The 22,487-nt window shown below is 39.5% G+C and overlaps 1 protein-coding gene across 3 annotated transcripts in view; it reads right to left on the bottom strand.

Annotated features, from left to right (window-relative positions):
• Window positions 1–19,818, bottom strand: part of ZMAT3 (zinc finger matrin-type 3) — a 38,901-nt gene extending 19,083 nt beyond the window's left edge. The window contains exons 1-2 of one of the 3 annotated variants that reach the window (XM_070372988.1): window positions 19,575–19,818; window positions 15,249–15,575 (exon numbers count right to left, since the gene is read on the bottom strand). In XM_070372988.1, coding sequence (XP_070229089.1) covers window positions 15,249–15,518 — 270 coding nt within the window. In that variant the 5' untranslated portion in view covers window positions 15,519–15,575; window positions 19,575–19,818. Of the gene's footprint in view, window positions 1–15,248; window positions 15,576–17,997; window positions 18,096–19,574 lie in introns of those variants that run through there. The other 2 variants (XM_005892495.2, XM_070372989.1) reach the window with 2 other exon arrangements.
• Window positions 19,819–22,487: the final 2,669 nt, after the last annotated feature.

The following is a 22,487-nucleotide window of genomic DNA, read 5'->3' as shown; positions in this document are numbered from 1 at the left end:
TTGAGAAAGGAGTACGTCAAGGCTGTATATGACCACCTTGCTTATATCAGAAGTACATCATACGAAATGCCAGGCTGGATAAAGCACAAGCTGGAATCAAGACTGCAAGGAGAAATAGCAATAACCTGTCATCAGTGGCACCATATGACACTAGTCATATGGCAGAAAGTGATGAGGAACTAAAGAGCCCCTTGATGAAAGTGAAAGAGGAGAGTGAAAAAGTTGGCTTAAAACTCAACATTCAAAAATCAAAGGTCATGGCATCCAGTCCCATCACGTCATGGCAAATAGATGGGGAAACAATGGAAACAGTGACAGAATTTATTTTCTTGGGCTCCAAAATCACTGCAGATGGTGCCTGTAGCCATGAAATTAAAAGATGCTTGCTCCTTAGAAGAAAACCTATGACCAACCTAGACAGTATATTAAAAAGTAGAGACATTACTTTACCGACAAAGGTCCATCTAGTCAAAGCTATGGTTTTTCCAGTAGTTATGTATGGATGTGGAGGTTGGACCATAAAAAAAGTTGAGTGCTGAAGAACTGATGCTTTTGAACTGTGGTGTTGGAGAAGACTCTTGAGAGTCCGTTGGACTGCAAGGTCAAACCAGTCAATCCTAAAGGAAATCAGTCCTGAAAATTCATTGGAAGGACTGATGCTGAAGCTGAAGCTCCAATACTTTGGCCACCTGATGGGAAGAACTGACTCATTTGAAAAGACCCTGATACTGGGCAAGACTGACGGCAGGAGAAAAAAGAGGATGAGAAAGAGGATGAAATGATTCAGTGGCATCACAGACTCGATGGACATGAGTTTGAGCAAGCTCCTGGAGTTGGTGATGAACAGGGAAGCCTGGTGTGCTGCAGTCCATGGGGTTGCCAAAAGTCAGACAGGACACTTTGACATGACTGTCTGACCAAACTGACTAACTGACCTATGAGGACTGTTCACAGGACTGTTTGTAACCACTGAAAAGTGGAAACAACTTAGGAGTCCAACTACAGGATAATGGATAAACTGTAGTCTGTTTATACAATGTAACACTATACTATGATTAAAATACAAATACTAGGCCCTGTGTGACAACAAAAAAGATTCTTATAACAAAATCCTGAATAAAAAGAACATATTGGAAAAGAAGATATGTAGGCATAATCACTTTAATGTGAGCATTAAAATATGAAACCACTACATTTTATGTAGGAAGATATATATGTAGCAAAAATACAAAAAAGTGGTGGGAGGGGAGGTGGGGGACAAAAATACCAATTTAGTATAGTGGCTACATCTGGGAGCATAAAAGCAGCTCAGTTCAGTTCAGTTCAGTCAGTTAGTCGTGTCCAACTCTGCAACCCCATGGACTGCAGCATGCCAGGCTTCTCTCCATCACTAACTTCCAGACTCATATCCAAACTCATGTCCATCAAGCTGGTGATGCCATCCAACCAAGAGCCAGTAATGCCATCCAACCATCTCATCCTCTGTCATCCCCTTCTCCTCCTACCTTCAATCTTTCCCAGTATCAGGGTCTTTTCCAATAAGTTAGTTCTTCCCATCAGGTGGCCAAAGTACTGGAGCTTCAGCTTCAGCATCAGTCCTTCCAGTGAATATTCAGGACTGATTTCCTTTAGGATTGACTGGTTTGATCTCCTTGCTATCCATCCAAGGGACTCTCAAGAGTCTTCTCCAGCACCACAGTTCAAAAGCATTAGTTCTTTGGCACTCAGCTTTCTTTATGGTCCAACCTTCACATCCATACATGACTACTAGAAAAACCGTATCTTTGAGTATTCAGACCTTTGTCAGCAAAGACATGTCTCCACTTTTTAATATGCTATCTAGGCTTTCCACAGCTTTTCTTCCAAGGAGCAAGTGTCTTTTAATTTCATAGCTGCAGTCACCACCTGCAGTGATTTTGGAGCCCAAGAAAAGAAACTTTGTCACTCTTTCCATTGTTTCCCCATCTATTTCCCATGAAGTGATGAGACCAGATGCCACGATTTTTGCTTTTTGAATGTTGAGTTTTAAGCCAGCTTTTTCACTCTCTTATTTCACTTTCATCAAGAGGCTCTTTAGTTCCTCTTCTCTTTCTGTCATTAGAGTGGTATCATTTGTATTTCTGAAATTGTCGATATTTCTCCCTGCAATCTTGATTCCAGCTTGTGATTCATCCAGCCCAGCCTTTTGCATGATGTACTCCTCATATAAGTTAAATAAGCAGGGTAACAATATACAGCCTTGACGTACTCCTTTCTCAATTTGGAACCAGTCTGTTGTTCCATGTCCATTTCTAACTGTTGCTTCTTGACCTGCATACAGATTTCCCAGGAGGTAGGCAAGGTGTCTGGTATTCCCATCTCTTGAATAATTTTCCACAGTTTGTTGTGATCCACACAAAGGCTTTAGTGTAGTCAGTGAAGCAGAAGCAGATGTTTTTTCTGGAATTCTCTTAGTTTTTCTGTGATCTAGCAGATATTGGCAATTTGATCTCTGGTTCCTCTGCCTTTTCTAAATCCAGCTACAACATCTGGAAGTTCTCTATTTACATACTGTTGAAGCCTAGCTTGGAGAATTTTGACCATTATTTTGCTAGCATGTGAGATGAGTGCAACTGTGTGGTAGTTTGAACATTCTTTGGCATTGCCTTTTTTTGTGACTGGAATGAAAACTGACCTTTCAGATAGGAGCAGCTTAGTTGGGAAAGGACACAAGTTCAATTGAACTGAAGCTAGATGACTCTAGCTTTTCATTCTAGAAGCTACATGACAAATACACATGTCCATTATATTATTTCAAATATTTTTTGTATCTGAGGGGCTTCAAAATGATTTTAAAACAGCAATAACAAAAAAAGGAATGGTTCTACCAGGTCAGCACAGAGAAGTAACAATGGATTTGAAAAGATACAGATATAACAGATATAAAGAATAACCTTGGTAAGAACCACTTCAGTAGAGTAGTGGGGGATAAAAGACCACATGAAGGGAAAGAATGGGAGAGGTGAAAATGGAGACAACCAGTATAATACAGGCAGCTATACGGACAAGTTCTACTACAACATGGAGCAGAGAAACAGAGTACAGAGTTAGAAGGGGAAATGAATCAGTAGGAAAAAAAATTTAAGATGGCTTAGGCTTGTTTGCATGGCAACAGGAGGAAGTCAGTAAAACAAAAGAACAGATATGCAGGACCTATACCACAGTTACAGAACCACAGTCCATAAAAAGGCAGAAGAAAATGAGGTACACAGGATTACAGGAGGGATCAACCTTAGATAGTATCAGGCATTTAATTCCAAACCAGTATCTACAGCAGTATTTGAGCAAATATCGCATCCATACATTAATGATAACAATGGCGACTAACAATTTTGAGCACTCATGTGACAGGTAGTGTTCTAAACACTTTATCAATATTATCTCATTTAACCATCATGAAATCTCTATCAAGTAGGTAAAATTACTGTCCCCATTTTACACATTAGGAAACTAAGTTCAATGAGTTAATCATTTACCCAAGAGTTTTCAGATAGCTCCATAGAGGCTGCCTAGATTTGCGTTTCTCCATACATCCTCCACAAACAACACAGAACAATAAGAAAGACAAAACACAAAATCCATGCCCTCCATACAACTAGAAGCCACAGAATGCCCAGACTCCAAAATAACAGTAAGTAAAAAAGAAAAGACATCAAATCCCAGTGAGTAATCACTCATGCTCCTGCCACAAGCCTTCACAGTAAGCGAGAGCAGTCCAACAACAACAGAAGGACACAGAGAAGGAGCTTGCAGCTAGATTATAAAGCTAAGATTGCTTTATAACCACCACCAGAAAAAGTAAATCCCCCAATTTTATAAATATTAAAGCATGATCCAGTCACCGACTGCTAGACAGGGACTTAAATGTACACATGATCTGAAGTGGCTATCTTCAAAGTGGCTTTTAGAGGAGAAAAAGGCAAAAAGGAGGGGAGCAGCACCCTTTGGCAACAAGCAGGTGAAGAGGAAGAGAAGCAATGGGAAAAGTTAGCATCCTCAGGACAAAAAAGAACAAAGCAAAATTCAGAAGACAGGACTTTCCAGGTGGTCCAGTGGCAAAGAATCTGCCTACCATTGTAGGAGACACAGGTTCAATCCTTGGTCCAGGAAGATTCCACATGCCTCAGAGCAGCTAAGCCCATGTGCAATAACTACTGAGCCTGTACTCGGGAGCCCACAAGCCACAACTACCGAAGCCCGCACATTCTGGGTCTTGCGTGCCACAGCTAGAGAGTAGCCCCTGCTCACCACAACTAGAGAAAGCCCTTGCACAGCAACAGTGACCCAGTGCAGTCAAAAGTGAATTTTTAAAAAAAAATCAGAGGACATACAAACACTCTCCGGACCACCATAAAAAAAAAAAATTATTAAAGAACTGGACTTTGCTACAGTGATAGAAGAGGTTGCCACTGAATTACGAATCTCATAAACTACCCAAAACCCACATACTAAATACACAAAAAGAAATCAATTCTACACAAAGTTACCAAAAAAATACATCTCAGCAAATGAATTACACCTCCAAAACAAACAAAAAGAAACAAAAGAAAACAACACTCCAAACAGAATTAAATATATACTCAAACAAAACTTGGGGATATAAAAAAAATCACCTTGAAATAGGAATTCAAATTGTACAAAGAAAAATTAGGCAAAATATAATGAGAAATGAAACGAAGGATAATTAAATTCTAGAAAGTAAAAAGTACTTATATCCAAAATGAGGAGTAAACCCAACTGTCAAAGAATAGACTCAAATGAAATGTAGTAAGAGGCATTGAAGAAAGACGGAAAAGCAGTCAAGAAAATAAAAATGATAAAAATTAAAAAATGTAAAGGGTCAAGAGAGGAAGCAATAGAAGTGGAAGACAAGAAAGAATGACTTATATAGAACTGGAGTCCCCAGAGAAGAAAAGCAAAATCAAACAATCAAACAGAACTAACATTTGAAACTATAATTGTTCAAAAGTGTCTAAAATTGTCCAAAAGTAAATGAAGATCTGAATCTACATATTGAAAAGGCATGCCAGGTATCTGGGAAAATTAACCCAGAACAATCAAATCTCCAGTCGATCTTTTAAACTGTATGAGACTTCAAAGAAAAGAAAAAAAAAAAGTCCTCTTAAACTCTCCAGGCAAAAATCAAATAACTTGCAAAGGTAAAGGAATTAGAATGGCGTCCACAATACACAAAGCAAGGCAATAATGGAACAGCCTTTTTTAAAAAATAAAGGTGTGAACCATGGATTTTATGCCCAGCCAACTATTCCTGTATCAAATGTGAAGACTATAAAAAATATTTCTAAATACACAAGACCTTAGGAATTCAGTACTTAAAAGGCACTCTTGAAAAATCTACTAACACTTCATTCACCCAAGAAATGACTGGGGAAACCACCAAAAGGACTGATGTTATTTTCAGGTGTCTAAATTGATCAATCCTGGGAAAGATTGAAGGCAAGGCAGGAAGAGAAAGGGACGCCAGAGGATGAGATGGTTGGATGGCATCACCAACTCAATGGACATGAGTTTGAGCAAGCTCTGTGAGTTGGTGATGGACAGGAAAGCCTGGCATGTTGCAGTCTATGGGGTCATAAAGAGTTGGACACGACTGAGAGACTGAACTGAACTGTATCAAACACTAAAAAGGTGAAGATGACAGTGAAAGATTAATGTTTAAATATTATACATTATGACACAATGGAAATAATGCAACAAAAATGGGAAAAGGAAAGTAGAATAAGCTCATTGATTCTGTAATAGGCAACAGTTGGGATACCATTAAAAACCAACAAATCAGGTAGTAAAACAGTAAATAACTGAACAGGTTGGTAAAATCATATAAAATAGTGTAAATGAGGAGAAAATGAAAAAGGAGTACAAGGGATGATATAATGTGACACCTTTCTAAATATACCTTTTGCACAGGTGTAGAGAACAAACATATGGAGACCAGGTGGGGAGCGGGGGTGTGGGATGAATTGAGAGATTAGGATTGAAATACATACACTATTGATACTAAGTATAAAAGAGATAACTAATGAGAACCTATTGTATAGCTCAGGAAACTCTGTTAGTGCTCTGTGGTGACCTGGAAGGGAAGGAAATCCAAGAAAGAGGGATATATGTATACATATAGCTGATTAACCTTGCTGTACAGTGGAAACTAACACAACATTGTAAAGCAACTCTACTCCAATAAAAATGAATTAAAACTCTAAATAAATACACCTTTTTGTATGATTCTGACTTTTAGAACTATATTAACATTCTACAGGCTTAGAAAAAGAATCAAAGTCAACAAGAATTGGGGAAGACCCAAAGTGAAATAAGTACAAACAGAAATAAGCCTAACTGTATGAAAAAATCACATGACCACACCAAAGGAGGAGGGAAGGAAAAAACTATTCACATAGTCAGTCTGAAAGTATCTCTCCCATAATACTTACCAAGCACAAAAAGAAAAACAATAACTTTACAAAGGACAACACTAGCAGAGCAGCATCTTTGTAACCTAAGTAATTTTGTAAAACAGTATTTTGACTACACACTATAATGCTAGACACCAAAAGAACAAGACATAAATATTATCCTCTCATTAGCATGCTTATTTTCCAAAAGGACATAGATTATCAATCCCAGAACTATTTTTATGTGTACTGTGAGTGTGTACGTGTGTGTGTGTGTGTGAATGTGTGTGCTGTGTATAATGAAACATATATAACTAGCTCTATCGTAAGAAGATCTAGAAGCAATGACACTCGAGTACCAAAAGGCACACCCAACACTCAGATTTTGGTCTCTAAATACCATTCTCCAATTAAAAAAAAAAAAAAAAACTGGCTCCTTGAAGAAATGGTTGACATGGGGAAGGTACCAAAAAATCCTGAAATACTTTGTACTGTCAGAAAGTAAGGAACTACACCAAAAATAATGGGGACATGTCAAATGAATATAAGCACCAGCCTGAAGGGAAACACACTGGTCAAATGTGAGACAGTGAATACATCAAAATAAATTATAGTAAGTATTTATATCCCTGAATTAATATAAGAATCTACAATCCATAGTGATACTAATTATTTGGGAAAGTTCTTCATTAAAGTAAAATTCTAACTATAAATATAGAAAGAATGATTGAAGCAGAAAAATCACCATTTGGCAAACACCACGGTAATAATTACTGCAGGGAAAAATCATTAATAGATGCTATTATCACTATTACGTACATCACTATGTAAAAATAGAATGAGAAATATTCACATAGTCCCAAGGTGTTTCCCCATATGATACTTATTAAACATAAGAAGAAAAACAGTAATTTTACAAAGGAGAGCCCCAGCAGGCACCACCTTAATCAGTGATCAAAAGTGAACAGCAGCAGTGATGGAAATATTCACATCAAGTCCTTTCCAATATGAAAAAAAGGGAAAGACACAACATCAGTTCTGTGGTATTCCTGTCCAAAAAAAACCCCCACATAACCTGAATTCAATCATGAGAAAACAACAAACAAACCCAAATTGGGTCATTCTACAAAACAACTTCTCAAAAACTGCAAGACAGTAAAAAGCATAGAAAAATTTAACCCATCCACATTAAAGAACACATAACACTACATGCAAAAATTTATCTAGGATTGAATCCCTGAACCAGAGAAAGGACATTAGTAAACAATTGATGAAATGTAAAAGGTCTGTATAGCCAAAACTATGGTTTTTCCAGTAGTTGTACGGATGTGAGAGTTGGACCATAAAGAAGGCTGAGCACCGAAAAATTGATGCTTTTGAATTATGGTGCTGGCAAAGACTCTTGATACTCCCCTGGAATGGAAGGAGATCAAGCCAGTCAATCCTAAAGGAAATCAACCCTGAATATTTATTGGAAGGACAGATGCTGAAGCTGAAGCTCTAATGCTCTGGCCCCCCTGATGCGAAGAGCCAACTCACTAGAAAAGACCCTGATCCTGGGAAAGATTGAAGGCAGGAGGAGAAGGGGATGACAGAGGATGAGATGGTTGGATGGCATTACCAACTCAATGGACAAGAGTTTGAGCAAACTCTGAGAGATGGTGAAGGACAGGGAAGCCTGGTGTGCTACAGTCCATGGGGTCACAAAGGGTCAAATATGACTTAGCAACTGAACAACAAAACAGTCTGTAAAGCAGATAATATTGCTGTTATCAGTATTGAGTTCCTGATTTTGATAACTATACTTTAGGTATATAAAATATTAACATTGGGGGAATCTGATGAGGTGCATGCAGAAATTTTTAAGAAGCGTTTTACACAATAAAACTATTCACATTTAGAAGTTAATAAAATAAAATAAAAGTTGCCCAAAGCCACAAGTAAATGCCAGAAATGAGAACACTCTTGTTCCAGAGTCCATACCACCCTGCTCCATTGCACCTTAGGACAACTAAACACAATTAAGGACTCACTCAAATACTAGGAGCTGTCCTAAATATTTTATACCTACTAACTTGCAGGTATGATAAGTATCATCATTATCATCACCATCTTCATGAGGCATAGAGAAATTAGGGTATATTTCCAATACCATACATCTAGTGAGTTATTTCGTACTAGAACTTGAACACTAGTCTGACCCCATGATATATTAACTAATATCCTATAAAACAGATGCTAGAAAAGAAAATAATAAATTAATATACCCCTAAAAATTAAAGATATGATTATCAAAATTAAAAAAATTCAACACAGCATTAGAATTCAAGAATACCTCTCAGAAATTCAATAAAAGGGAGAAATAAGAAATATGAAGAATCAATCCAGCTAATCCAAGATAGTGCTAATAGAATTACCAGGGGAAAAAAAGAGAAATATAGAGAAGAATATTATCAAGGAAATCATATCAAAGAAAATTCCCCAGAGCTCAAGAGAAATGAGAGTATGCAAACTGAAAGGATCCTCTAGGGCTGACAGGGACAGATGAATGAAGACCCAGACCGAAGCACACCCATCACTCTGAAATTTTAGATACCAAGGATAAAAAAGAAAGCCAAAAAACTTCCAGGGAAAAAAAGCCCAAAATTAAAGTGGGTCACCCACAAGAGAAAAAGAATCTGAATAAGATTTCTCTCCAGCAACACTAGGAAGACAAAAACAAAACAAAACACACAGGTATACATGCACACACAATGCAGTATAGCTTTTAACCTTTTAGGAAAATAATAGTCAACCTGGAACCAAACTGTCAAGTATGAAGTTCTAATACAGACATTTTTAGACACACAAAGGTGTCTCAGAAAAATATTATTTTCCACTCATTACTACTTCACTTTAAAGAGAGAGAAATGTGCTGTAATTTACATTTATACTTATCCTTTCTTCCTTCAAGTAATGTGAAGATGTACTCCAACAAAACAGGATAAAAAAAGGAAAACATGCATATTTAGAAAATGGCAACCTAAGCCATAGAGCAATGAAGAAAAATTCAAAACTAACAGCTGTGCAGCAAACTCAGAGGGCAACCAGTTGAGAATGGAGCAAGAAGACAGAAGGATCTGGGGGCAAAAAGGAGATTCCACACAATACATAGAGTGATCAAGAGTTTGGAGGGGAAAATGAGGATATGATAAAGATATATCATGTAACAAAAAGAAGGGGGGAAATGAAAGCAATGAAAAACTACTGGAAACAAAAAAAGATACACAATGAAGTCATGATCCGAATGTAAAGTATCTGGTTCAAATTAGAACAAGCAATCAGTGGGTTTCATGAAGATAAGTGAAATGGATTATAAACAATAAAAAGAAAGATTAAGAAGCTAGTAGATTTTTTTTACGGAGAAGGCAATGGCACCCCACTCCAGTACTCTTGCCTGGAAAATCCCATAGACGGACTGATCGACTTCACTTTCACTTTTCACGACTTCACTTTCACTTTTCACTTTCATGCACTGGAGGAGGAAATGGCAACCCACTCCAGTGTTCTTGCCTGGAGAATCCAGGGACAGAGGAGCGTGGTAGGAGGCCGTCTATGGGGTCGCACAGAGTCAGACACGACTGAAGCAACTTAGCAGCAGCAGCAGCAGATTTTTTTAAGGCATAAGAATCTTCTATTTTTTTTAAGAAAGTGTGAGAAACTCAGGGAAAAACAAAAATCTATTTCAAAGTTATAATACACATCTGAAGGAAACTAAAAGGGAATGATTTTGAAGAACTGGTGACTTTCAAGAAAGAGCTATCCATTTGAACATCTCTTTTAAGTGGTGTGGAACCATGACATTGGAAACAGAAAGAAATAAATAGCTTTGCACTGAACATTTCCCTACTAATAATACAAAAGCTAAATATCAATTTTTAACAATTCAAGTCAACTTGCAAATATCAAGCATAGGAAACTTAATCTGATTATAGAATAAACAAAAATGTTATAAAACTTGATGTCAAAATAAAACTAGAGCCAACCCAAGATGGGAGGCAGAAAGAAGAATAGAGAAGAAAAGGTAGGGCATAGCTGTGGAAGTGAGAACAGGTGATTACTGCTTTTCATTATAAATCTTTATTCTATAGGCATTATTTTGAGAAAAATATCTTTGAATGTTTTAAGGAGTAAACTGTTACCAGTGCAAATGCTACAAAGAGGCTAAGTGAGAAGGAGCTAGATTTCACCTCTAATGTCACAGATAGCCTTGAAAAGGACCATTTCACTAGAATACTAGAATGGAAACCAGAGTACGGTGGGTAGGGAAATGAAAACTTGAAGAAGACAAGTATATCCAGCAGAACTCTTAAGGACAGAAGAAAAGAAAGATTGCTAACAAGAGGAATTAAAATGAAAGGAAAGGTTTTTGTCGCTATTTTTATTGACATGGGGGAAAAAACCTAAGCATGTTTTTAATCTGATTGAGGTAAAGAAGGGATGACAGGTGATGAAATCCCGAGCACAGGGTGAGGAATCAGCCTTGTAAAGAAGAAAGGATATCTATTGTGAAATGCAAAGAAACCAGGTAGGGAGGGGGCTTCCCTGGTGGCTCAGCAGTCAAGAATCCGCCTGCCCTGTGTCACAAAAAGTCAGACATGACTGAGTGACTAAGCGTGCAAGATGTAGGCAGGATGCGACAGGGAAGCAGAAAGGTAGTGAGATCCAGCTAACAGGGTCACAGAGAGCTTCTATCCACCAACAAAGTTTATTTTGACCACTCTCAGTACACTGCAAGTTCAACTGGAAAACAATCAAATGGGAAATTTGGCGGTGGGCGGGGTGGGGGGGTGGGGAGCGAAAAACATAAACATTAGCTGACATTAGAGATTATGCCATCCAAAGCTGGCATCATCCAAAGCTGGGTGATCAACGTAAAAATGTATGTGCCAAAATCAGTACTTTAAATTTGGGGATAACATCAGCTGTATCCTCTGAATTATGAATTAAGGTCACTACCTTATGTATTTCAATTCTAGAACTACTTTTTTGCCCTGTGTTCTGTGTTTTTCAAATTCATCTACTTACTATGGTAGGTTGTTGTTTGGCTACTAAATATTATGAATAGAAATCTATGTTGATGACAGATTTTTAAAATGTACCTTGAATAACTAGTTCTTTTTCAAATGAGTTACATGAATTAACAGGAAAAAATGGTTGATGTTATTTCAAAATGTAGAGGCCTTAGCAAAATTTATCTAACGCTTTTTGCTTTTTACATTTCTATTAATGACCTTCTATCCTAAAGTGATTCTTCCTCTGGGCAATTATGCTGCTGAAACAGTATTATGTTGCTCCATGTCTGGCTTACCCTAAGTCACCTGAAGCCTACAGACAGATTTTAATAAAATGAATACATATTTTTCCTCCAAAGGTTTTACTTTAAATTATAACTAAAGTCATCATTTTGAGACCACAAAAATATGTACCATCATTAAAAATGAAACAATAGCAAAGCGTTATTTTGAAGCAAGCTGACTGGGTTAAAAAGTCCTAGGAATAGAACTAAATCTGTGATGACCACTGATGTGCATGGGTCATCACTAAGGCAGCCCCAGCTTAGGAACACAAGGATGGCAGGGGAAAATCTCAGTGAGCTTAAAGGGAAGTATTTGTTGAGCAGTTTCCATTGTGTGTCCTGGATTACTGGAGCATGATATGGTCAGTCTCTACCGTAACACCACACAAACCAGACTGAAGGCTGTTTACAATACCCTGGGCAATTTGAAACTTTGACATTTCAACAATGGCATCAACTGACTAAAACATTTTGAGTAATGTAATCAACTGTGATTTATTACCTCACATGAATGTGTTTCTAGCTTATAAATAGGCTACCACTGATCCATTTTATCTCACACATAATGAATCTGTGGTCTTGGTACCAGTCAGTATTAAAAAATTACAAAGCATGTTTTAGAGTTGAAATAGAACTTTATTTCCATCATCTCATCAGCCACCTTGCTGTATCAGTGTACAATCATTGCTATTCTGCCCATTTCTGGTCCTCAGTAAGCCTCACTCATTAGTTTTACCCTTGTCTCTAGAAGACTTCCTAAATCACAGCCTATTCGTATACCCTTGGTATAGTCTTCGATGTATCTTTCAGGATAACATTTCTATGCTTTTTTCCTATGTTGGTGCACCCACATATGTTGTGTTCACACTCAGATTATTTATTATTCTGATCTACCCTTTGATCCACACTCTCGCATGCTGACATTTCTCTCAGGTTGAAATCCAGATTTCATTTCTGGATTAGCTTTCTTCTATGCTATCCTATGGAGAAGGCAATGGCACCCCACTCCAGTCCTCTTGCCTGGAAAATCCCATGGATGGAGGAGCCTGGAAGGCTGCAGTCCATGGGGTCACTGAGGGTCGGACACGACTGATCGACTTCACTTTCTCTTTTCTCTTTCATGCATCGGAGAAGGAAATGGCAACCCACTCCAGTGTTCTTGCCTGGAGAATCCCAAGGACGGCAGAGCCTGGTAGGCTGCCTCTATGGGGTCGCACAGAGTTGGACACGACTGAAGTGACTTAGCAGTATGCTATCCTAATGAAACTGCTCTGTACTTTTATACATGAACAGCTTGCTTTGTTTCTTAGAGGAAGAAAACTTCTTCCCCTAAGAATTAGCAGTAACACTGGTTTCATTCAAATGTTTGCTTCTGAGCTCTTAAGAACTGGCTTTTATTACACTCAAACTTGTTGTTTTCTATTAGGTTCCACTCTCTAGGTACCAGTTTGCTTCTTCTCTACTCTACTTTTCCTCAGTTCTTGGCTGCTTAAATTGTTTCTAGAACAGGCTGTCCTTCTCCAACTTTTCCACTTAAAAATTCTGATTATCTAAAATTTAATTCCATTTTCTTATATTTTCTAATTCATATATTCACTGTATCACCGAGGAAGCTGAAATTAAGTATATATTACTCATCAGCTAAAAAGTTCAGAGCACACATACACACAAGTGTAGAAGAAAAGGAAAAAACCTAAATAAATTCTGGTTCTCTTTCTTATCTAGTTTAAGCCTTATAATCCAATGACTCTGATCAAACTGAACTCTATGCATAACCAGAAGCATCCATCACTGTCACAAAGAGATATTAGGAAGGAAAAAGGCAGGAGGTGTATGTACAATCCATGCACATATATTTAAATTACATATTGCCCAAGAGTTTTCCCTCATAAAAGCAGACAACTTTTCTGTAAATGGTACTTACATGTGTATATGACACACAATTAACTTGCTCCCAAGTTAATGGTTTAAACAGCAAAAAATCAAAACTTTAGAAACCAGGCTTGATTTCCATGAGTCGTAGGCCATAAGACCAAACATGCCACAGAAACAAATGAAGACAAAGCTGTTAATAGCACTGTGAGTTGAATCTGACATGGATCATCCTAACAGGCCACAACCGAAAAGTAAAACTGGCAAAAGAAGAAGTCGTGTCAAACCACTGTCATGGGAAGTGATACACAGAGGGGATGAGAGTGGGGGATGGGGAAAGAAAGAAACGTAAGATAAATCCAGAAGAGGCTTTTATGAACCAATAATGATCAAAGAGTCGGACACGACAGAGCGACGAACACACTGGTCAAGGAGCAACAGCGACATGCCAATATCGGATGATATAATTAACTCTTTGCGTTGGAGGGCAAAATCAAGCCAACAACAGGAACTCCATACAAGTAACATGTCTTCCCCTAAATCCCAAAGAAAACAATTCACCATTAAAATGTCTCTGATGTACAATCATGAAGTGACGCAATTAGCCACCTTGAAGATCAGCCCTAAACAGAACAGCAAAGACTTACACCCAGAGTAAATAAAAACTTGAAGGAAGTTACAGAGGCACAACAGGAGAAACATCTTCCTAACAAATATCCTTCTACCATACTGTCCTATTATTTCAGATATTCATGCAGAGAATAAATAGTCAAATCAATATGACCCAGAAAACATATTTTCATTCAATGGCATTTGGCCTCAATGGCTTCTTAGATCTCTTTTCTCAAAAAAAAAAGAGGACATAATTTTATATACAGAAAACAATCAAGAAACATACCTGTGTTTTCCTTAGCAGTGACAGAGGTCAAAAGGAAAAGCTTAAGATTCATAGACAAAGAATATTCTGAACTGATACAAACTGCATTAGCTGGAAGAGAATATTTATAAAACTAATTCTTTCAGACAATTTTAACACTGAATTGAGTATGGTACACAATACTTCAAACAACTGATCTCCTTAGGACCACAGGTTCAAACATGCATAGGTGATTTTATTTGCCTAAAACAACAGATGGCTTCCCAGGTGGCACCAGTGGTAAAGAATCTGTCTGCCAATGCAGGAAATGTGAAAGAAGTGGGTTCCATCCCTGGGTTAGGAAGATCCCCTAGAGAAAGGAATGGCTACTCACTCTGGTATTCTTGCCTGGAAAATCCCCTGGACAGAGGAGCCCAGAGGGCTACAGTCCACAGGGTCACAAAGAGTCAGACGTGACTGAAGCAACTGAGCACACACGCACACAAAACCCCAGGTAAACTGATGCCACACAGCTAAGTGTAGGAAGTTGAAAGAAATCCCATTCCACGAAAAGTGATGTTTTCTTTTAAAGTAGCAACACTGTGCTTTTAGCCAAACACTTAGCCATTGTATTATTCCAGACACAAATGGTCATTTCATAGACACCTGTGAATTGGGCAGAGCCCTGAAATGTTCTCCCACTAGATGCTTGATTTTTCTTTTCTTCCCTTACCTGATAATGAGCCTGGGCTTGCTGCGCTGAGTTCAAGGTGACATTGCAGAGCTTGCAGTACAGGGGCTTACATAGCTCCTCCAGGGCAGTGTCTTGTTCCCCTCCCTTAGGTGGCTCTTCTTCTCCAGCCAAAGGCAAGGAAGCCTCCTGCCCAAAAGGCTTCTGCGGTGGAAGCTGCAAGGCTCCTGTAGACCTGGCGGCCACTGACATAGGAGGAGAGGATGAGGGCCGCTTAGGCGGAGGAAGCCCGGCGTGTTGCAAGAGGATCATTGGGTAGAAAAGCCTTGGGCATCATCCAAAGGATGAGGAGAAGTCAGGTCTTCAAATCTGAATCAACAGCAAATATTGAAAAAAAAAAAAACTTAAAAATGTGTCATCAGCAATATGATATGTAAATGACCACATCATAGGTTCCTTCCTCTACTTCTCTAAACTATCTCTGGGACTCCCTTTCTTTTCCCTCATTCCCTCACTTCCCCCATCTGTTAATCCACATTGACACAACACTCTTCCACTGAGAAGAGCTTTATGGATTTGGCTTGATTTTGCCTGGCACAGTTCCAACTGCAGTCCCTCTGGCCCATGAACATTAATAGCATTGCATCCATGGCTAATTAAATCTAAAAGTCACATGACTGAAATGAACATCAAAGGTCACCCAGTCCAGACCCCTTCCCTCAGGCACACTTAAAACACTCTTGATGATAATCATACATAGACAAAAAAAAAAAAATCCCACCAGCAGAGAACCTTAGCAAATATCCCCTTTTCATGCAAACTATCTTTGCATCCAAATAATATCAAAAACAGTGAAATCAAGAGTGTCACTGTTCAAACTACTGCAAACACTTCTAGAACTAGCTTAACTATCCAGGAACTCTATATATCTAATAGCTAATATTAGACATATACTCTAATATCTTGGAAAAACTCTTGAGTCACTAAATGTGACAAAAATAAATAAACATGTACCTTCTGATCAACTAGTAATACCAAAAAAATTGATTTGAATCTTCAAAGTGGAGGTTGCAAACAACCTGAAGGCCACATGCAGCCACAGATGTGCTCTGTTTGGAATACACAGTGTTTCATTTTGCTTTCATTTTTAAATTGAATTGGTTGTCAACATTTCAAAATCAAAAGATTTGTGGCTCCTCTTGATAAAAGGGGGATCTGACAACACTTGGACCATAGTCCTACATGGGCAACAATAGCTAGTGAGTATTGAGAGGCACTGTCCTGGGTACCCAAGCTTGTCTTCTCTAGGCCGCCTCAAGTGCCCACTCAGCCTGCTGCTTCTATTCATATTACATGCCTGTGCCCCACAGGCTCAAGTTGAAGACCCCACCTCATGTAGCCTTAGATTGATTCATTAATCTCCTATAAAATCAGAGTATTTTATTTCTCTCTCTAGAGTAAATTTTGAGATAAGGATTTTAATTTGGGTTAATTGGAATCGTGGAAACTCAAAGCGCATAGTGTGGTTCATTTTGAGATACTCAAGATTAGAAGTTGCCATCTGGGTCAGAGGCAGGAGAAACAGGTAAAACTGAACTGGGATTGGAACACACTGGGTTTTTCTGAGGGAAACAATAGAGACTATGAGAGAAAGCAAATAGTTGAAAAGACTGAGGAACTAGAATTATACTGGGGCCCTGGCAGTATGATCCAGTACCCCACTGGACGCTTACTTCATGCACTATTTGATGTAGGTAATTCTCCAGGCCAGAATACTGGAGTCGGTAGCCTTTCCCTTCTTCAGGGAATCTTCCCAATCCAGGGATCAAACCCAGGTCTCTTGCACTGCAGGCGGATTCTTTACCAGCTGAGCCACAAGCAAAGCCCAAGAATCCTGGAGTGCGTCTATCCCCACTCCAGTGGATCTTCCTGATCCAGGAATCAAAATGGGGTCTCCTGCATTAAAGGTGATTTCTTTACCAACTGACCTATGAGGGAAGCCCCTAACCCTGAGTATCTCAAAATGAACCACACTATGCGCTTTGAGTTCCCACGATTCTAACTGACCCAAATTAAAATCCTTATCTCAAAATCCTCTATTCCTTCCACTTTCAATACTATTAAAACCTCTTTTTGGTCAATAGAACATAGCTATTTTAAGTGCCAAAATTTTCCATCTGCAATAGAAAAGTATAGGTTTTATGATAATAGATTTACTGAAATCAACCAAGAACAATTTTGAAAAGTTAAGTCTCTTTTACCACATTTAATAAGTATCTACACCTGTAAATTTCAACCAAATAACAGTTTTTGTACTAAATTCAGGCTCTTAGAGCAGGAGAGGTCATCAGTGCAATGGGAAAATAATGTACTAAATGGCAAAGTACATACATCATTATTCATAGTATTCAACAATATTTCTTATTGTTGAATATAAGCATATATTGTTGATATAAGCATATAAGCATATTGTTGAATAAGCATATAAGCATATTGTTGAATAAGCATAATATTTAGAAAAACAATAATGTTATTTTATTCTCAAGCAGAAATATGCTGTCCATACCTCTGAGAATATTTTTTAAAAAGCAATACAGATTTAGAACATTTAAAAAGTCAGGTTCTCTATAATCACATTATTCCTCTCAATTAAACCAAGTAAAGACATTCAGAAAGCAAAGGCAAATACGGATATTTTAAAAAAGAAAACTACGGGGACAAAGACCCCTTTTTAAAAATTTTAACTACCTAATCATGACAATTAGTAATATTAGAAGACTACATATACCACCTGTACAGAAACAAAAGGATACCAAAGTGCCAATGACAAGCTGCCAGCTCAGAGATAAATGATGGAGGAGGATGTTAAAACATCTTGATAAAGGAAATACACAATATAAAGAGAAAATCAAATGTTACCAATGGCCTAGACATGTCTGGACTTGTTTTAGAAAAGTTCACTCCCACTTGAGGAAATACCAGCATGTGTCTCCCCCAGCGTTGTCTACAGGCTTCCATCATAATAAAGGCCTGATAAAATCTCCTGAATTGAAGAAAAAATTCTCATACAGTACAAACTTACCCACTATCACATTTTACCTTTTAATGTTTAAAGAATACCTAGATAGTCCAAAATTCTTTCTTGTAATATTTAACAATCAAAATGATGTCAACTCCCCCAAAAGTATCTATACAAGACAATTACATCAGGTATTACTATACTTGCAAAAAAAAAAAAAAAACTAGCATAAAATAAAAATCTAAAAACAAAGCCTTCAGTGAAAGCAGATATGGTGGAATATAAAGAGATTCAAAGCATATAGGACTCAGGTCTGTTCAACTACTGCATTAAATTAAAAGAAACTAACTTGACGCCTGATGTAAATAAAATATTCCTCAGATCATAAAAGCCATTCAATTTAATGCTTGAAGTAGCATAAATGAAGGATTTATGGTGGTTAATGTCCTGGTATGGAAAGAGTTGAGGGGACAATAAAGAAAATCAAAGCTTCTCAGTCTACCCTGTTTAAAGAAAAGGAATGATCATATAGCATAGTTTTCATGATCGAACTAGGGCCTACTCTTCACATACTGCATTAAAGACAACCACTTTCTCATTTGGAGAAATCTTCGGAGGAAAGGAAAGACAATAAGAGAACAGGTTACTAGCACCTCAGGAAACTAGGTAAGTCTGTAACTGGGAATTCCGAAAATGAGGGAAAGACGGTGAGCATTATTCAGAGGTCATCAGAACACAGCGAGAAGGAATGAGAGAGGAAAATAAAACAATAATCAGTTGTAAGGTATATCACAGAAGGAAGACCCAAAAGAACGAAAGAACCTGGGGAAGAAGAGGCCTTGGTGAACTGGTGAATGTTCTCCAGTCTCAGTTATGACTGGCCCGAATCCTAGGAAACCTTTCACATATTTGAATCAGAGCTACATATACTTCAGCATCGCCCACATATATCTTACATTTCTAAAACGTGCATGCATACACAAGAGAGCGCACTCACATATACATACATACACGCACACACACACATACACGCACACACACACACACGCACACACACACACATACACGCACACGCACTCACGCACCCATGAGGATGCCATCACGAAAGATGGAATCCCGGGTCTCCCACGGGGCGGGGGCAAGCGCTAGGGCCAAGGCAGCTCCACAGCTAGAGGATCCAAACAGTACACGTGAAATGCTTTAAAAACAAACAGATAAATAAAAGCACCGCAAGCCGGTCACGTGGAGGGCAGGTGGAAAGACCGCACCGGAAAGGAACTGCTAGCCTGGTCGCTCTGGTGCTCCTAAATGTCCTAAATGCCCCGAGGCTCGCGATCGCCCGCACTTACCGGAACCCCCGGGACGCGCCGGGAGTCTGGGCGCCGCGCCTGCCCCGGACGCCCGCCGCCGTCAGTCCTCCACGCCTGGCTCGGCCCGATTCTACTCCGCCTCCCTCCGCGTAACTTTCTCGGCTGGCCGGGCAGAGCCCCCTCCACAGCTGAAGGCTGACTGTCAAAAGTCAGTCCAAACGGACCCACAGGGAAACAGCTGCAGGAAGTGACTGCGGAATCGGGAGGCGGCGGAGGAGGAGACTGAAGGCGCCGGCCCGGCGTCGCCAGTGCGCATGTGCTTGGTGGAGCAGGGCCCGCGGCGGCGGAGGAGGCTCCAGCACGCCGGGAGGGTGGGGTGCATACCCGGCAGGTGCCGGGACTGTGAGCGCAGCGGCTCTGAGCCGGCGTGGGGGACAAAGGCACGAGTCCCAGGGAGGACGCACCACCGCCAGTCTTAAGAGTTTGTTCATCCTATAACCTGGAAAGTTGATCCAGAGCAGAAACCTGGGCAGAGTTTTCGCAACTTTCATCTCCTGTCACTGAGATCCAAAGCCTTTTTCATTCCAGCCCTGCCCTCCGTCCGCTGATTGCCTGCTAAGAGTGGCAGAGGGGAGCTGCCAGAATATCCAGGATCGTCCCACCTGCTGCGACAGAACCTTTAAACTGCTCCTTTCTCCAGGATGAAGGAAGAATAGCGCGCTGCTGCCAACTCAGAGGTCTCCAATCACACAAGAAAACATGTACGCAGACTTGCCCTCTACGTAACAGCAGAACTGGCAAGACATGTGGTGTTGGAGAAGACTCTTGAGAGTCCCTTGGACTGCAAGGAGATCCAACCAGTCCATTCTGAAGGAGCTGGGATTTCTTTGGTAGGAATGATGCTAAAGCTGAAACTCCAGTACTTTGGCCACCTGATTCGAAGAGTTGACTCATTGGAAAAGACTCTGATGCTGGGAGGGATTGGGGGCAGGAGGAGAAGGGGACGACAGAGGATGAGATGGCTGGATGGCATCACTGACTCGATGGACGTGAGTCTGAGTGAACTCCGGGAGTTGGTGATGGACAGGGAGGCCTGGCGTGCTGCGATTCATGGGGTCGCAAAGAGCTGGACACGACTGAGCGACTGAACTGAACTGAGAGACCTTCTCTGGCACACCACCACTCCTCACCCCACCCTCAACCTCACCTGCATGACAAAAAAGGCTAGGAAGAGATTGGCTAAGGCTATAATGTCACATCCTTTCACAGTCAACCTCAGCACATTCAGGGTTGACATTGAGAGATGAGCTGAGCCAAGTATTAATGTTAAAATTCTGTTAACTTGTAAATTTTTCCATAGGACTATTTGGGGGTAAAATATTCATAACATAAATTTTGACCATTTTTAACTGTTAGTTCAGTGCCACTAAGTACATTCACAACATTGTGTGCTTATTTTTTAAGCATTACAGTAAGTCCTCTATATATGAGCCTTCAAGTTGAGAGCTTTCCAAAGATACCAACATGGGTTCCGTCAACCTCAAGTTTGAGTGAAATTGTAGCTTGTGCTCCAACTCCTATTGCTGAGGATCTTTCAGCTCTTTCATCTCCCACCTCCTCTCCCTCCTCTAGTCAGTAACTCTTTTTGTCTGTTCACTGGATGCCAGGCCCTGTATGGCTGCTATTATAGTGTACTACCTTACTTTTCAAGGTAGTGTACTGTAAGATTTAAAATGTTTTCTTTATTCTTTTTGTTTATTTTTATATATTATTAGAAAAGTATTATAAACCTATTACAGTGCACTACTATAAAGCTGACTGTGTTCTTTGGGTACCTAAGGCTAACTTTGTTGGACTTACAAACTTATTGTCAGAATGGAACTTGTTCATATGTAGGGGACTTACTGTAATTAAAATGTCAATGAGACCTATTTATAGCAAGATGTACCCTGCTGCTGCTGCTGCTAAGTCACTTCAGTCATGTCCGACTCTGTCCCATCAGGCTCCACCATCCCTGGGATTCTCCAGGCAAGAACACTGGAGTGGGTTGCCATTTCCTCCTCCAGTGCATGAAAGGGAAAAGGGAAAGTGAAGTCGCTCAGTCGTGTCCGACTCTTCGGGACCCCAAGGACTGCAGCCTACCAGGCTCCTCCGTCCATGGGATTCTCCAGGCAAGAGTACTGGAGTAGGGTGCCATTGACTTCTCTGAAGATGTACCCTAGTAGTAGGCAAATACTGCAGGAAATTAAGGCAGTTTCTTTGGCTGAAACACACCATCCAATACTACCAAGGACAAACCAAATTGACTCTTTTCTAGAAATTACTTAATTAATACAATGGTTGCTTAGCAATCACCCAAAGCTAGTGTATGCAGGCCCTTTAAGGAGAATAACTCATCATGCCTAGGTAGACAACTAACAGTTTTTCTGAATTAATTTTCTGTTTATGCATACATACTTTGAGCTTCTCTAGTGGCTCAGCAGTGAAGAATCTGCCTGCAACGCAGGAGACGTGGGTTTGATCCCTGAGTGGGGAAGATCCCCTGGGCATGGCAACCCACTCCAGTATTCTCGCCTGGTGAATCCCATGAAAAAATTGCATTAAATCTGTAGATTGCATGGGGTAGTGTTGTCATTTTAACAATATTAATTCTTCCAATCCATGGACACAGTATATCTTTCCATCTGTTTGTGTTGTCTTCAATTTCTTCCATCAGCATCATAGTTTTCTGAGTACAAACAAGTCTTTTACTTCATTAGGTAGGTTTATGTCTAAGCATTTTATAGTATTTTTTTCAGTAAAAACATTCACAAGTGATCATTTTTACCATCCTGTTAAACAGACTAAGCAAAAAGGCAGTTTTTTTCAGGTGAAATGCTTTCAATAAATGCTGCAGTATTAACTAATAAATTCAGAAAATAAGCACCTTCCAACTTTATATCTGATAAATTT

The sequence above is a fragment of the Bos mutus genome, chromosome 1 (genome assembly GCF_027580195.1).
Source record: "Bos mutus isolate GX-2022 chromosome 1, NWIPB_WYAK_1.1, whole genome shotgun sequence".
NCBI lineage: Eukaryota > Metazoa > Chordata > Mammalia > Artiodactyla > Bovidae > Bos > Bos mutus.
The sequence above is the reverse complement of the archived record's forward strand: the minus strand, read 5'-3'. Positions and strand labels throughout refer to the sequence as shown.